At 39.7% G+C, this 18582-nt stretch overlaps 1 protein-coding gene across 4 annotated transcripts in view; it reads right to left on the reverse strand.

Moving 5' to 3' along the window:
* The window catches only part of MAP4K3 (mitogen-activated protein kinase kinase kinase kinase 3), a 97188-nt gene that overhangs the window by 68875 nt on the left and 9731 nt on the right, over positions 1 to 18582 (reverse strand). For all 4 annotated transcript variants that reach the window (XM_020794747.3, XM_020794746.3, XM_020794745.3 and 1 more), the window contains exons 2-4: positions 8863 to 8920; positions 5503 to 5593; positions 3917 to 3981 (exon numbers count right to left, since the gene is read on the reverse strand). In XM_020794747.3, coding sequence (XP_020650406.1) covers positions 3917 to 3981; positions 5503 to 5593; positions 8863 to 8920 — 214 coding nt within the window. The remainder of the gene's footprint in view (positions 1 to 3916; positions 3982 to 5502; positions 5594 to 8862; positions 8921 to 18582) is intronic.

Consider the following 18582-nt stretch of genomic DNA (forward strand, 5'->3'; position numbering starts at 1 on the left):
AAGAAATCAGTATTTTAAACATAAAACAAAACAAAGTTTTATTTAGCAATTAGGTAACATTTACATACCAGTACTGTCATATTATGCTTTACACTTTAACTTTACACTTTAACTTCAGCCTCTGGGCTCAGAACACTCGGACATTGGGAGTCCCTGTGGCATCTGGCTTTGTTCAGCCTCAGCTGACATAAGTTACATAAGGCTTGTGACGGAAGGAAGCTAAGTGTCCTGACTGTAGGAAGATAAGCCTCATGATTCGAGGCAGCTAAGCCTCGGGACTGAAGGAAGCCTGTTAGCAGAGGCAAGGTATGGGCCATTTTGTTCTCTCCTTGACTTACTTCCGTGTATAAGATGACCCTCAATTTTTAGTCTAACGATTTTAGGAAAAAGTAGTGTCTTATACACAGAAAAATATGGTATATTTCTATTTCGAAATGGGTTATAATTTTCAGTGGAACCAATGTGTCTTCAGATTTTCCAGAAGGCCAAGAAAAGCCCACAAATAAGGATTTAAGGATCGGATTCATAATGTGGCTTCAAAGAGCCAAAGGATCATTCAGTTTAGTGGGTGACTTATCTGATCCCCACTAGGGGAAAAACCAGACTAATCAAATTCCTTACAGGGGATTCCACCATGTGAATTCACATGTCTTTATTCTCAGCAGTCGACAACATCTGGATCAAGCTGGACTTTGTTCTACATGTGAGTGTCAACAGCTGCGGGTTCCCTATTTGTGTCTTTCTCCCCCACATACTTTCTGCTTTATAAGAACTAGTTTAGTTTGTTAGGAAATAGTACAATCTTTGTAAATCCTTCAGTAGCTATGTAAATGATTCAGTAGCTATATGAAAGTAATTTTAATGTCCAACAAGTAGATTAGTCATGCTGTATACATTTTTAAAACCCTCAAAGTCTTCATGAGGTCAACTTATTGGTGGGCTAGAATTCCTATTAGCTCCAACCAACATAGGCAATGGAAAGGATGATGGGAGATAGAATACTGCAACAAGTGGAATGCTACATCCCCCTTTCCTATGTACATCATTATTCGGCAGCTATATGATTTCAGTGATCTCACTCTTTGCACATAAAGTCATTCATAAAAATTTTGATGAGATGAACTGAACTGCTTTCCAGGTGCAGGTAACATGTGCACTGGTAAAAGCTAATTTAAGTTGTTGAAGAATTCCAAGGCCAACATCAAGAAGAAAACATGCTACAATCTTTTGGATTTTACTATTTGCTGATCTAATTGTTGATGCTGGCCTGGTGTGAGAAACAGCTTGGAAATTAATTAAGAAAAAGAATATCTCACTCTTAAAAAAAGCAGGTTTTCAGCCAAAATCAGTAGTAACAGGAAAGCATTAGCTCTCAACATCTGTTCAATTACACATGTAAAATAAGATCATTTCCTTACACACAGGTGGCACCATCACAAGGACGTCAATCATTGTGCTTCACAGACAGACAAAGGAATGACTAGCCATAAGGGAATAACACAACAAGCCTCTACAAATGAACACCTTTTTTTCAAGTGTAAGTTTTAGTGACAGTCTGAGTATCATAAAGGTGAGGCCATCATTCAACTCTTTAAAAAACCAACCCTAGGTAGTACTTGGATCCCCCCCCCCAATAGTATAAATTGAGGAGTTGAGGTCCAAGGGCATAAGACAGAAGGAAAAACCTGCTTTTCAGCATAGCAAAAGCCTGAACACACAGTAAATTCAGTGCTTGGAAAAGCTCTGGCTGAGCTGGTGCCAGAAAGTAAATTTTCTCAAGGTCTGAAAACTACATAATCATATAATGCTGTATGGTGTCTATATATTTGCTGAAAAATGGCCACGTGTGATATGATCATTCCACTCTGCATGAAATAAATTACAGAATGAAGAGGCAGCCGTTTTATGATATCCAGGACAATTTGGGGCAGCAAGCAGTGCCTTCAGCATACTGAAAATGGCAACACTCAACGTGGATAGAAATGGACCTTCTTCCGTAGTACAATCATCAATCAGTTACTGCTCTAGTCCCACAGCTAGTACTGATCAAGTCACTCAGTAAAGAGACTCGGCTAACCTTTTTTAAGGTTTCCTGTACTATCCATACATAAGATGAGGACAAATAACATGAATGCCGCCTAGAGTGGTCAACCGACTAGATAGGCGGGATATAAATTAAATAAATAAATAAATAAATAAATGTAGATAACTAATCTAGAAAGATTAGATGCCACTTGTAATTATTGCCCAGACATGCAAAAATTCTGGGAGCACAAATATATTCACATCGTACTGTTTATTTAGTTTTATTGTTAGGAATGTTTTCAATTTTGCAGTGATTTATATTTCTTACCATAAAGCCACTCCCTTTTTACAGGGCATTCTGTTTCTTGTCCCAACACAATATTCATTTCCCATGAGGTAAGGTTTCCTGATTATGAAGTGTATTCATTTATTCCCTGCTCCAATAGTATTCCCATAAGGTAATATTTTCGGACTACTGAGCATACTCAATCATTACTTCAGTGTTTTTTTTTGGGGGGGGGGGGATTTAAGATATTTTTGGTAAAATGGGCAAACTGCAAGGTCACTCCTATTCTTGGGATAATTTCTCTCTTGTTTTTCAGTCACACTGTTTTGCCTCCATTTCTGTCAGCAATCAACCCAGATTTTCTACGAAAAGGAAAAATCTACAAATTGTTGCAATATAAAAGAGAGAATATGAAATCTGAAAACCCACAATGTGGTTTTTACTCTAGTAGTGGGAATGGACAAGCTGCTAAGAAAGGAGCTTTTCATGGGGGCTGGTGTATTTTTTCTCTCCCCTACACATATTTCAAATTGTTTTTAATTTCTAAAATTTTGGTGGCGGTTGCTTTTAAAATCATAATTTCTTTATCATTTTAATAAGATAACTTACTGTGTTTTTACTTGTGCTTGCTTTTTATCATATTGTGAGCTGCCTCGTGTTCCAGTAGTGGGGAATATGTGATATACAAATCAAATAAATAAATCAACAGAATTTGGTTGATCAGAGTGTAAATTCTGTTATCAAGCATCAATAAAAAAAGGAATAAAACAAAACGGGCAGAACTTCAGCTCAATTCGTTTTTATTCAGAGAGCAGCCTTGGGAGACTAAAGTAATGCAATCCACTATTCGTGTCTGTGGTATATATTTAGGCAGATATGTCTCTTACCTGCTGACTAACCTCCCTTCAATACACATTTGTATAAAACTACTACCTTATACAGCAACCAAAAATAAACTGAGATTTATAGTACTGGAAACAAAAAGCAGCAGTGTTCAGAAAAATAACTAAGGAAAAAAGGCTCCCATCGTGAATTATTATTAATCAGTAAAGATTTATATTATTGTCAAGAGGCATAGCTTGTTATTTCCTGGTACCTGTGAGCTATAATAGGTACAGTGGTGCCTCGCATTACGAGTGCTCCGTTTGACGACGAAATCGCATCACGACAAAGATTTTGCGATTATCGCAAAGCAATGATTTTTGGCCAGCTGATCGGCGGTTTCAAAATGGCCGCCGGGTGAAAAACATGGCCGCCCCCTGTTTTCTGGCACAGATTCCTCGCTGCACGGGCAGGGAAAATGGCCACGCTATGGAGAATCTTCGCTGGATGGTGGGTTTTAAGCCCCTAGGAACGCATTAATTGGGTTTTAATGAGTTTCTATGGGCTTTTTAAAATTGCATGATGATGTTTTTGTTCGACAGCAATTTTTTCAGAACGAATTAATGTTGTCATGTGAGGCACCACTGTACATTGTTTCTCTGTAGGTTTCAAAACAAACTCTTCCCGATCCATCGTCTAATTATTCAAAGACATAATAGAACTGTCTTGTATTAAACCTAGGATGTGCAGCACCTGAAAATGTTGTGCTTCTTTTTATCTTACCAGGGTAAATGTCCTGCAGTGAACCTCCTCCACAGAATTCCATGCAAATCCACAGTTTATCACGTCTAGAAATGACAGGTGTTATTAGTTTTGTTTACTTGTGAACACAGAATGCAATGATTATAATATTGCTAATATGATTTCTATTTAATAGTATGAATTACATTCTATTTCTTAGATGTATGCATCATAGGAAAAGTCTGCTCATTAAACAAAACGTCTTTTGCCCTGCACAGCTCTTTCTTCCTGCTTCATACATCTAACACAGCAAAAACTATAATCATCATCTTAGAACTGGAGAGCTGGAAGGGACCCTTTGAAGAAGGCAAAGTGGGGAATCAAACTCACAATCTCTGCTGCCGCAGACCTAAGCCATCGAGCTATCCAGCAGTACTTCATTTCTAAATATTTCAAAGCCATATACATATATTCTCAAAACTGACACATAGCTATTGGGTTTTCCCTCTAGAACACTTGCAGAAAGATGCAAGCTATTTTATTTGAGTTGACAATGTGGGGGGCAATCCTGGCAGGATCAGCTGATATTTCATTCTACGTTGGCACTCTCCCTGTTTCACTGACAAATTTTACACCTTCGGTTTTAAAATAATGTAGCTCAGTAGAACCTACTGAGCAAGGAAGGACAAAACCTGACTATAAACTGAATACAATACAGTACATAATATCTCTGCATGACTCACAATAGCATCAAAATGCAGATGCTATTACATAGCAGCTATGAAAATGGTGTAACTTAATTCTATATTTAATGAACTATAATGTTTTTTACTAGTAAGAAATAAGACATGGAACTGAATGAAATTTATGCCACTCCATGGCTGTACTCATTCCTAATGCTTAAATACAGTGGTGCCTCGCTTAACGGGCGCCCCGTTTAACGATGAAATCGCACAGCGATTAACTTTTTGCGATCGCTTTTGCAACCGCTTTGTGATGTTTTAAATGGGGAAAAATCACTTTGCAATGATCGGTACCCTGTTTCACTTACCGATCATCGCAAAGTGATGATTTTTTAACAGCTGATCGGCGGTTCCAAAATGGCCACCGGGTAAAAAAATGGCCACCCGCTGTTTTCTGGGACAGATTCCTCGCTTACCGGGCAGCGAAAATGGCCGCCGTATGGAGGATTTTCGCTTAAAGGTGAGTCTGAAGCCCATAGGAACACATTGAAGGGGTTTCAATGCATTCCTATGGGCTTTTTAATATCGCATAGCAATGCTATGTGCACAAACTGGAACTGGAGTAGCAAGAAGTAAAGGCAGGGTATTTGTGGGATCTGGGAGCAGAGCCTGCAAAGTCAAGGGTTATAATCTCCTGTGCATATTCTGGGACAACAACCCAAGAGTCAGAAGAGATTTATTATGGACATGAGAAAGCAGAGAGACTGAACTCCCTAGGGAATGCAGGACACTACAGTTAATTAAATATGGGTACTGCTAAATTCCTAGCATGCTTCATCCCTCGCACAGCCAGCTCACAAGAGGTCTTTCCCCTCCCACCCACCCCCTTTTTTGCAAGCAGTGAAGAAATTCTTAGATAAACACAATAACACCATAAAACGATACCTGAGATAGCTGCCAAAATAAGCAACAATGTTCGGGTGTTTACAGTCTTTCATCATTATGATTTCTTGCTGCACAACAGCAAAATCTTCACCTAGAAAAGAGTGTACTTATTTATTTAAGAATTGGCTATTGATTGTCTAATGACTATGAATACGTTGTAAAGATTATAAAATAAAAATGCTGTAAGGTTTTTAAAAGCTTGAAATGTGATTATGATTATTATTTTCTTCAGATGATCATAATGTCCATTGAGATACCAAAGAACTCTGAATGACACTTTAGATATTATCTTGTTAACCTGCACAGTATTTAAATATCTTATCATGCAACCAGTTGGTTTATTCAACAGCTTGCTTAGTCAATAGTAAGAATAGAATTAAATATACTATTGCTGTTGAAAATGGCTGTTCTGAGTAGAATTCTCTTCTATTCCCCATGGCAGGCTTATATGATATGACAACATCATGTAAGAGGAGTATTATCCTAGAAAACTATTTGCTGTTAGTGGGGAAACAATACAGATCGCAATGTATTCGCAAAGGCTTTTACGGCCGGGATCTAATTGGTTGTTGTGGGTTTTTCGGGCTCTCTCGCCGTGTTCTGAACATGGACAAAGAGCCCAAAAAAACCCACAACAACCAATACAGATAGCACCTGGTTATAATTTACAAGAAAAGGGAAAACTGGTCATAATATTGCTAATTTTGCCAGGGATATTACAATGGCCATCATGCCTAGCTGCTTCTGAAATACTGCCACTAGAGATGGGGGTGTTGTAGTCGGATATGAAGCCTGCCAGCACAAGCGGCTGGCTTGATTAACACCCACCCCCAGAACCTGCTGGACTACTTACTAGGTGGCACGCATGACCAGTGTCATCTTCAGCACTCCAATCACAGCAGTAGTCATGCTCCCACAGCTCCACCTCCCTGCTCATCCGACCACTCCGTGGCTGAGCAGGGAGACTCATCCTCCCGCCCCCTTGTCTGAGTGGCCAGGTGAGCAGGGACGTCGGGCTGCGGCAGGGAGGCTACTGCCATGATTGGGGTGCTGCAGATGACGTACAGTAAGTAGTCCAGCAGGTTCTGGAGGTGGATGTTAATCGAATTGGCCACCTGTGCCAGGGGGCTTTGTATTCATTACAGATATGAAGCTCCCATCTCTAGCTGCCACACATGTACAAATAAACTTACATTGATATCATGTATGTCAAAAGAAAACTGCACATGCATTATCATGCATAACCAAAGCACATGCCTTATTTTCCTACAGGACAGGAAAACGAGGCCAACAGCTGTCAGGGTTATGAAATGTACCAGGCACCACCCATTTTGCTTTCAAGGCTGAGGTTTTTCAAAGGGCATGGAATTTTTGACAAGGCTACGCACAGAATATCCATACATACTGTGATTTGTCTCAGCAGGAGCCAAGACTGAGAGTAGCTGCGGAAAATGCTGAAATGTATGTGTCATTGTTAGAAGCCCAGCAGAGATAGAATTCAAAGCTCTGGTGTTTTACCAGATACTGCCCACATATGTTACAAGCTTTTTCTCATAGCCATAAGCTTTAGGAATGCCTGCATTTTAAAAGCCAAATCTGATAGATTGTGGGAATCTGCACTAATCCTGTTCTGTATGGCAAGGATGGTGAGACTTACATATTCCATACTATCAGCAATGCCCCAGTTTAATGGTTATGCTCCCAAAGCCTGCATCCTCCTTGCATGTTTGCCTTGGCACAGGATACTCTATAGAAGGAAGTTTATCCATTTGTTCTTTGTACTTTACTGTGCTGGTCTCTAGGTGTACTTGAAACTTGCAAAAGTCTTTCAAATATGGTCAAAGTACTATCTAGATCAACTTCCTTACTTAGACTTTTATAGAACAGCTAATTTTACCATGAGCATAAAGACACAGAAAACACTGCTGATACTGCTCTCCCCTTTCTCTTTTGACCAGTATTAAAAGCAAACGGTCAAGTTACCCAGTCTTCTTAGTTCTACTTCTTTTTTTCTGTGTTATTTTAAAACTAGAAAGCAAATTAACAGCACATTTCATATACATTTCCTCAGAGGAAAATTTCACTATGGTCAATGGAGCCTATTCTGAGGAAAGAGTTCAAGAATGTGTCGTTTAAAAATATAAATGCACATTTCAAATAACTAATTCTTATTTACTGAATAAAAATGTCAATATGTTACAACCAAAAATAGTTTGGCTAAATGTAATTGTCCTCATATACAAAATTGAATTGGGGAAGAATTGGAACATTGTAGACCGTCATGTGAACTGCTATAAACCTGGGATTCTGTAATAATACTGTCAAAGACAGCAGGCCATAAACCGGTCTGCAACCAGTTTGCATGTCTGACTTCACAGGAAAAATATCCTATTTCCACTACAGTCCCCCTCCAACCCCCCAAAAACCTGTCTGAAAGAACCAGAAAATCATCTGCAGTCAGTTTTTGAGTAGCCTCAAGGACTGCAAGTGAAAGGAAAGGCATCTCCATGACATTTAGAAGCATCACGTTGAATTTAGTCCTAAATTTCTTACTCTAGGCATTTTAAAGAAAAGAGCAGTGAATGCTACACAACGCTTTCAAACAGATATATAAACACACTGGTCAACATCCTATAGTTTTTACTTTGGCTTTAACACAACTGGCATAAACTTCTTTGGCATACAGCTGCAAATCGAGAACTTCACATAAGCATTTGCTGTTGTGCACTTAGGTCACATGCCGAATCACCTACATGAACTTCTTAACTCATGGCAATTTGCCAACAAGAGTCATTGCAACTGCATTATGCAAGCAGGCATAACTAATAAGAGTTTGGTCACACTGCTGAAGGATATCCATATATTGCATACAGAAAATGCAGTACAGTATTTCATTAACTGCTTCATAACAACATGGAAATCCAGGAGAAGCATCCTTTCTCTTTCACTTACATTTCTAAGGTACAAATCCATTTTCATTTCATTGCCACCATCACTTCCTATGTAAGTCCCCACTGTGATCCCTCACTGCATGCAAGTCAAGCACTACAAAGGACTTGCAGTGTGCTCTAATTAGCAGCTGAAAATGAGCTTTCCCCAGTTGGACTCTCAGTTGTGTCAATGCAGATGACATCATCTGCCCTATGCCAGGTAAGTTTACACAAGAGGATGCTGACCAATGTTTTCAGGTGACATAGAAACTAACTGAACACTGTTAAAAAAACACTTCAGTAGATTACAATATATATTATTTAGGAAAATGAATTACTTAAAAAAATAGTTTTACTGCTTTGCTTTGCCACCTTTAAAAAACAAAAGCACAAAAAAGATGTGAAAAACAGGACAAACCCCAAATCTTACCTGGCTCTAACTTGATTACTTTAATCGCTGCCAGTTCACTTGTGTTAACATTCCGAGCCTATTTTAAAAGGAGGAAAAAAGGATTTAAGAGGCAGTAGAACAAATTGTGCTGCTAAAATATTTACTTGCTGGATCAGGAGACTCAATCTTAAGGTGAGCCACCTGAAGAATTCTGGTGAGTAAATAGAAAGAATCTAAGTGAAACAGTCTTCACTCCTGTTTGTTTGTTTAATTGATATACTGCCCCATTAGTGCCAAAGCACTATTCTGGGTGGTTTACAAACAGTTAAAATAAACTACACAGAGCAAGAAACACTAAATGCAACATAAATACCAAAATTATAGTCTTAAAAAGAAATATACCTTAACAACCAATGGCACTAAAATAATTTTCGGGCTGAATTAAAACTGGAGGTGAGGCATTCAACCAGGGTCAATGTGAAAGGTCTCCCTGAAAAGTAGTGTTTTTAACTGCCTCCTAATGAGTACAGGAAGGGGGCCAGGCATAGCTTCTCTGGGAGTTGATTCCATAACCTCGGTGCTATTGCCAAGAAGGCCCTATCCCTGGTAGATGACCTTCTGGCCTCTCAGGGTGGCTACATGGAGGAGCCTGGCCTGAGAAGATCTATTAGGTTGCACAGATGACACTGGGGAAAGACGTTCTGAAAGGTAACATGGTCCCAAACCATGGAGGGCTTTATACGTGTGTCAAAACCTTGAACCTGATCCGGGACACAACGGGTAACCAGTGGAGGCTGGCCAGCACTGAGGTGATGTGATCAAATTTGCTCACACCAGCCACCAGTCTGGTTGTCACATTCTGGACCAGCTGTAGCCTTTGGGTCAGTCTCAAGGGAAACCTCACATTGAGAGCACTGCAGTAGTTCATCTCGGAGATGACCAGTCCCTGCACCAACGTTCTGAGGGAGCCCTCATCTGGGTAGGGGTGAAGTTGGACAATAAGCCTAAACTGATTAAAAGCTGATCTGGACCCAGCTGCAATCTGAGAATCCCAAGGAAAAGCTGAGTCCAGAAGAATAACAACATTACAAACTTATTCCCTAAATGGGAGGGCAGTGCCATCCAATCTAGAGATTCCCCCTACAACCTTTTAGAGGGGGTCCCCCAGGAACAAAATCTCAGTCTTGTTTGGATTCAGTTTGAGCCTGGTCACCCTGGTCCATTCCAAGCAACACTCAAATGTTTAAATGGCCTCCACTGTGGAGGTGGTAAAGGAAAGACAAGCTATGTGTCGTCACCTTACTCCAAATCTCCCGATGACCTCCCCCAGCAGCTTAACATAGATGTGAAACAGCACTGGAGATAACCCCGGAACACCCCACAATTGGCAGTCAAAGGGGCCGACAATTCATCCCCAAGCTGAACTCTTTGGACACGGTCTTTGAGGAAGGTCCAGAGCCAGCTTAATGCTAAGCCCCTGATTCCAGTCTTCAAGAGCCTGTCCAGAAGGATATGGTGACTGAAGGTGTCAAAAGCTGGTGAGAGATCAAGAAGGGAGGGAGGGAGCCAGAGACAGACAGAGAGAGAGAGAGAGAGAGATATGGCATAAGAGTACAATCAAAATGGAAAACTGCAGCCAAGAAATAAGAAGATGACAAACTCAGAAGGGCAGCAATGAGGGAATTGGAAAAGATAATCAAATGTAAGAACATATCACTGGAGACCAAGACAATCCACACTCTTGTTTTTCTAATCATCATTTATGGGTGTGAAAGCTGAACAGGTAAGAAAACTGATAGGAAACAAATTGATTTATTTGAAATGTGCTGGAGGAGAGCTCTGCAGATATCCTGGACTGCCAGAAAAATGAATAAATAAGTACTAGATCAAATCAAGCCTGAACTGTCTCTGGAAGCAAAAATGTTGAAACTGAGACTGCCATACTTTGGGCACATCATGAGAAGGTAGGATTCTCTGGAAAAGACATAATGCTGGGAAAGACTGAAGGCAGCAGGAAAAGAGGAAGACCAAATACAAGACAGATTGACTTCCTAAAGGGACCACAGGCTTGAGTTTACAAGAGCTGAGCAAGGCAGTTGAGGCTAGGGCAGTTTGGAGAGTCCTCATTCATAGGGTCGCCATGAGACAGAGGTGACTTGACTGCACATAACAAGTACTGGTTTGAGATGATAAACCTGCATCTAAGCTATACTGTTTTGGCTCACAAGTGAGGCCTCATGCAATCACATACTTCTCAGTACACAACAAAAATAATGAAACATCATTCTGTACATAGGCTATTAGTCAGGAGAAAGAGTCTCAACCTACTTTTCAGCTTCTCTGGGCACAAAGGTTTTGTTTTGGAAGAAAGCCTATCATGCAGAACCTCATCTGTATTCTATGGCGATAGAAACAAGAAACAGGTTTGCAATTTCAACAAGAATTGGGCCTCAGGACAAGCTGAAAAATCACAATCTAAATCAGATAAAAACATGATCATTATTGAAAAGTGAACTGAAAATAGGGCTGAAAAACAACAGCAAAAATAACCAGGACATTATTCGGAACCCTATAGAATATCTAAAATCGAACTATAGCTACAAAAATACATTTAAGGCAAAATGAGGAACAGGCCCTTCAAAGCTGAATATATTACATTCAAAGATGAATATTACAAGGATTACGGCTTTTTCTGCCATTTTGCCCTCTTTTTTCCTTCTTCATTTAACTTTGAATTATTCACAAGTTCTTATAAACCAGACTTTTACCAATCGCAATCATGTGGCAGCACTTCAATATATACAAAAAGAGCAGCTGAAGGAAAGCATTCAACACACTGTTATTAAAAGGACTAAAGGCCAGCTTTTCCTCAAAGTGTAATAACGAAGAGAATGGCTGATGGTCGGATTCCAAAAGATCTCCTGTATGGAGAATTAGTGCAGGGAAATCGCCCCAGAGGGAGACCACAGCTGCGATACAAGAACATCTGCAAGCGGGATCTGAAGGCCTTAGGAATGGACCTCAACAGGTGGGAAACCTTGACGTCTGAGCATTCAGCCTGGAGGCAGGCGGTGCATCATAGCCTCTCCCAATTTGAAGAGACCCTTGTCCAGCAGGCCGAGGCAAAGAGGCAGTCTCAAAATGAGCAAAATCAGGGAGCTGGACAGGGGACAGATTGTATTTGTCTTCAGTGTGGAAGGGATTGTCACTCTTGAATTGGCCTTCTCAGCCACACTAGACGCTGTTCCAAGACCTCCATACAGAGCACGATACCATAGTCTCTTGAGACTGAAGGATGCCTACAATAATAACGCAGGTATGGGTGGTGGGTGGTGGTACTCAGCTGTTACCCAAACCAAAGCTTCTGCTGAAAGAGGGAACACTGCAGGAAAGTATCCTATAAAACCATCCATCCACCAGTACAGCCAGAGATGATGAGGTGACCAGCAGAGTTGCTCTAACATCCCTTAGTGCTCCCCAGGTTTCTATAATCTTTGTAATAAAAGGGCAGAATTTGCAATCTTATTCAGCCTTCCTAGTGGCTTGAATTCCAGGGCCCTGCAGTCTCACTGTCACAGCAGAAACAGAATCAATCAATCAATCAATCAATCAATCTATCTATCTATCAATCTATCAATCTATCAATCTATCTATCTATCTATCTATCTATCTATCTATCTATCTATCTATCTATCTATTTATTTATACCCCGCCTATCTGGACCACTCTGATACAAAAAGGTACAAACCTGCTCTGCATTTCTAATTAAAACATTCTAATTTAACAAGTGAATGTCTGAGGAGGAAAAAGAACCAGAAGAATTCAAGCAAGCGGGGAAGGAGGGAATGGAAACATTGGAAAATTGATGGTAATAAAATAATTTACTTATACAGTAATGATAATAACATGCTTTCAGACAAAGTATTCACATATTCCATTAGGACTTTATTCCTACAAATAAAGCACACTTTGGACTTCATACTGGACAGAAATGTTCGAATAGTGCAGAATACAAACAGACTATCAGATATTTGATCCAGGAATGCAGCCTGAGATTCTGCCAAGCATATTCGTCAAGCAACATGGCTAAAGACCTTGGCACAACACAGCCTCTAACTCTTTGTTTCTTGCCTGTTTCGGATTTCTCCAGAATGTGAAAAGTAGTAATTAAATCAAATCAAGAAACAAACCAACACATGAAAAATTATAAAAGCATGTTTAAATCCATGGAGACTTTCAGAAGTCAGTCACCATGAAGAAGATAAATATGATCAGTCAGAAAAAATTGCTGACTAGTATCTCAGAGAAGTAGATAATGACATGAAGTCTCATTCTGCAAAAGCAGTACTTACAGATTTTGGGAGCATTTTCCCTCCCCTCCACTGCAATTCTTTTCCTGAAAATGAGTTATTTCTGTCTTGCTGACACTGTGGAGGAGACTAAATTCAAAATGCAGAAACTTTACCTGCTTTACTAATGGCTTCACTCATTTACTTTATTTCAGCTTTTTGTTTGTTTTTCCATAAAATAGCAAAAATGAAGAGATGTTCATAATTCAATTTTGAGTAGCTCCCAATATTTCAAGATAAATGCAGTGGATAAATCTGTAACTGCTGCATGTATTAAGCAGTATTATGATACAACCGTTTACATTCCTAAAGAAACAAAATGACTTAAGAACATAAGGGGTGCTTATGAAAGCTACTAACATATCTTTAAATCATGTCCATACTTTCAAAAATCCCCAAAACCTAAGTGCTTTTACAAGCACACAAATTTATATTACCAAGTAATAAATCCCATAGTGTTTAGATGGCTTTGACTGCTCATACTTTCTAACTAAATGAAAAATGGTTTATTAAAAAGGGGGAGTGCATGAAAGGAACTCATGAACTCCCTTTTCTCTCTCACTGGAATTAGTTCAGAAACTGCATCACAGGATGCTGTTGTTACATGTCAAGTCATTTCCATCTTGCGTTGCCCTATGAATTAATTACCTCCAATATACCTTGTCTTTAAGAGCCTTAACCAGGCTAAAGTTTGTTCTTTTCCTCCTGCCTTCAGTTTTTCCCAACCTTATTGCCTTTTCTAGTGAATCTTCTCTTCATAGATTATTACATAGTGACAAAGATATGCCCAAAGTATATCAAAGTAAAATAGCCTCATTTATTCATTTCTGCTTTGATGGAGCTGTAAAGCATGATTTGAAACAGCACCTGTTTGTCTTTTTGGTAATCCATGACATCTGAAAATCTCTCCTCCAATTCCACATTTCAAGTGAATCAGGTTTTTTTTCCTGACAGCACTCTTCACTGTCCATCTTAAACACCTAGACATAGCAATTAGACCATGTTATGGATTATCTTGATCTCAGACCCCAGTGAGACACCTTTACTCTTACAATTGTTTTCTAGTTCTTTCACACCTGCTGTTCGAAGTCTCTATCTTCTGAATTTCCGGCTGCAAACTCCATTTTCAGTGCGCATGGAACCAAGACACAGAAAACCTTTAACTTGTTTCTTTTGTTTGGTATTTTAATTGTGTTTTACTAGCAAAATTCTGGGGTGTTCCTCTGGTTTCCCCTCTGAGCCTTGATGCCCAAGGCCTCTGTAGAGGCCAGCAGTGTGTTTGCATAATTACAAATGTGTAGTATCCAGGTGCATCAACTCGCTGAGCAGCCTGATTTGGCTCAAGTGATTCACCCCAGTTACCTCCCATTTGGATTACTGCAATGTGCTACACATGAAGCTGCCTCTGAAGATGTTTGGAAACTTTAATTGGCACAAAATGTCACAGCCATATTGTTGACTAGAGCTGGTTAACAGGATCATGCGAGCCCTGTTACAACAGCTTCACTGGCAGCCAGTCTGTTTCCAGGCTCTATCAAAGTGCTGGCCATGACCTTTAAACTCATGTATAGCTCACGTTCAGGCTCTCCAAAACATTACGTATGTCCAGATGCCCCCACATGAGCATTAAAATTAGCAGCAGAGTGGCTTCTCTTGGTCCCAGCCAACGTTCAATAATTTTTAGCCATCCTACCTTGTTCCTGCCCTGTGGTTAGCCGTAACTAGAAGTAAATAGGCAGCAGCATTGGCTGCCGGTGTGCAACCCTAATGGAGCTCTGTGCACACACAATTTAGACGTGAGACCATAGGTGCCAGCACTTTCACAGGCATGTTTTGTGAGGAGCTGAGAGAGAGCTTTTTCTGTGGCTGCTGCTAGAATATGGAACTCAAGAGATTTTGTTGGCCCCTTCCTGTGGCGTTCGCACCTCGTGGCCCCTGCCTAACTCTCCAAACACAGAGCACAAATGAAGGCAAACTACTACTCCTTTGCACCCACTGCCACCAGTTGATTCCTAAATCATCTTTAATTATGGAAGGATGGAGATGAAGGTCCAAACTTCACCGTCTTTTAAATAAAACTTGTTTATTGATTACAGATGTTATTATTAATCATAGGTAACGTCTACAGGGTTAATTATCATCAATCTCAACCTTCTATTTGTTATAACAGTTCTTATTCACTCTTCACTCTAATCACAACTCAGATCTCCTAAAATACCACTCTATCTCTCCACTCTCTCATTCTGACTCTCTGATTCTGACTCACCCTCTGACTCCGCCTCTTTATTACATATCTCTCGGCTCCGCCTCTCAGCAACATTAGCCTGCAACATGAATATGCATAACTACTTAACATAAGGGTGAGGCTACATTTCCTGTGCTTCCTTCTCCTGGCAACTGAAAACCTACCTCCTTAGAGATGCTTGGGAGAGTCAGAGGGCAATAGAGCTTAAAATGGTTTGTGGACTTTCAAATACTTGTTTCATGGTTTTTATATACACTGGTGCTTTGCAAATTCTACCCTTACTATTTTTTTGTAATGGGTTCTTATGATCTGAGCTACATTAAGTCTGCAGTAATCCTAATCCACTGCTCAGCAAACTGCAATGTTTTGGCAACAGTGAAAAATAATGTGGTAAACCTGGTCCTAGCCCTTCGGACTGCATAGCTCAGAAAAGTTACCTTTTTGGAGTATAGTTCTGAGTGTGATCAATTACTATGTTAGCTGGGGAATTCTGGGGTTGGCAATCCAAAGAAGTAACTTTTCCAAGCTCTGAGACTGCGTTGTCGTTTGCAGCCAAAGAGATGAGATCTTGTAATTTTTTCTGTAAACGGAGCTACTGCAAAAATGAAGCACAGTCCAAGTAATGGCTAAGTTCAATTCATCATTCCATTTGCAGTGTTGGCAGATCATCAACTAAAAACAGCCAAGTTAGAAGCTGAAACCAGGCCTCTGTCATTGCTGCTGCCATTTAGCAAACTTCAAGTGCCAAAAAAATGATGGAGGGTCCAAAGTCAGCTCTTCAAATTCCTCCAAAGAATTATTTTCCATATAAGCCTTAGAATTCTGTGTTAGAATTGCTATATGTAACACTGATTTTGCTAGCTAAGCATGGCTAAGACAGTGAAGATATAGATCTAACAAATAAGAATTAAATGTATTATAGGCCAAAAAAAGTTAGTTGCAGCAGTCCCTTTTTCATTGGGAATCTATGGAGAGAATTCTAGGCATATCTATTCAGAAGCAAACCTCACTGAACTTAAAAGTGCTTACTTACTGATTAGTGTAAAGTGGATTGAAGCCACTGGCATCATATACAAATCTTTCATTTGCAGTTGTTGATTTTCTGCTATAAATCTCCCTGAAGGGAAAATTCTGCGGGCAAGGAAAGGCTCTTTCCCCCAAGTTTTATTACCAAGTACAGTAGTGCCCCGCTAGACGATGACCTCTCAAAACCATGAATCCACATGGCGATGAGTTTTTGCAATCGCCATTGCGCTTCGCAAAACAGTGTTTCCTATGGGCATTTTTCGCTGGACGATGTTTCAGTCCGTGCTTCGCAAGCTGGTCCCCCCCAAGGACCAATGCTTCGCAAGACGACGATTTTAACTGCTGATCAGCGGCTTCACAAAACGGGTGTTTTCGGGACCAATGCTTCGCAATATAGCAATTTTAACAGCTGATCGGCACTTCGCAAAATGGCTTCCCTATAGGCGATCTTCGCAAAACGACAATTTTTCCCCATTGGAATACATTAAACAGATTTCAATGCATTCCAATGGGGAAACGCTTTTCGCAAGACGATGTTTTCCCAAGACAGTTATTTCAATGGAACGGATTAACATTGTCTTGCGGGGCACCACTGTAGTCACCATTTATACAAAGTGTCAATAAATTAACAACAGAATGATCAACAACCTCTACAAAAACAGGTAGACCTATTAACTTGACTGCAATAATGCCATGACTCTCCAAAACACTAAGGCTCATCAGCATAAAAAAATCACACAAAAACAGCAAAACAAAGTCAGGCAAACTGTATCCTTCTAGATGCTGTCAGTTTCCAAATACCACTTGCCCAAGGCAGCATGGCCAAGAGCGCAAGATGGTGGAAATTTTAGTCAAACATTTGGAGAACTACAGATAGCACACTGCAATGGAGTTTAACAAAACAAATTTCTATTTGTCTTATCTTGTGCAAATAGTAAACTTAAGGACAAAATGTAAATGCTCGATACTAATTTTTAAAGAGGTATTATGTTACCTATAATTGAGGCACTTCCAATGTATCAAGATATATTGGAAGATAAGACTCCCAAGTTGGAAAGCACTCAAGCAACTACGTACTGGGGAAGAGTAAAAGATAACTATAAACAGTGCTGTTGCTGCTGCTGACAAAATTAGATTAAAGCAAAAACAATGTCTAGTGGTCAATGTGCACAGAGATGAAAGGAAAGTCTAATGCTACATAACACATTCAATCGGAACATGAAACATGAGAAGTATGAGTCAAGGTGAACTGGAAGCTATAAAGCAAGAAATGAATGTTTAAACATTCCAGTGCTGGGGGTGAGCAAAGTAAATTGACCAGGAACAGGACAATTTTCAGTCAGACAATTGTAAAGTGTGTTATTCTGGAAATGACAAAACTAGAAGAAACATTGTGGCTCTGATACTGAGGCAAGATGCAACACAGGCAGTTAGGGGCTACAACACAAACTCTGAAGGAATAATTTCTATCAAACCTCTTGGAAAACTGACCAATATAGCCATCATTCAAGTTTATGTTCCCATTACAAACAATGAAGAAGAAACTGAAAGCTTTTATGCAAGTGTCCAGGAAGAAATTGATCACACACCAAAATAAGATGCACTGATAATTATCATAGGTGACTGGAATGCAAAGGTAAGAAACAAGCAGAACCAAATGTTGTTGGCAAATTTGGCCTATGAGCTAGAAACAAAGCAGATCAACTCATAGAATTCTGTGAATCAACAACCTGATCATTGAAAATACATGCTTCAAGCAAACGAAAAAGATGACTGTACACAAGGACATCACCGGATGGTAAATACAGAAATCCAACAAACTATGTAGGAGCTGAAGAAGCTGTTATCTTTACCAAACATGATCAGAGGCAGATTGTAGTACTGACCATAAACTGTCAATATAAATTTTAGAGTAAACTTGAAAAAGAACACCAAAAGAATCATAGTGCCAAAATGTAATTTAAATTCTAACGAATTTAAAGTCCACATAAAAAACAGATCTGCATTATCAAATTCAATTGATTGTGAATCACAACAACTATGGATTGAAACCAGAGATATTATTAAGGAAGCATGCAAAAAGACTATTCCTGTAGAAAAAGAAAAAGCCTAGATGGGTGATAGAAGAAACACTTAAAA

Source organism: Pogona vitticeps, chromosome 1 (genome assembly GCF_051106095.1).
Source record: "Pogona vitticeps strain Pit_001003342236 chromosome 1, PviZW2.1, whole genome shotgun sequence".
Lineage (NCBI taxonomy): Eukaryota > Metazoa > Chordata > Lepidosauria > Squamata > Agamidae > Pogona > Pogona vitticeps.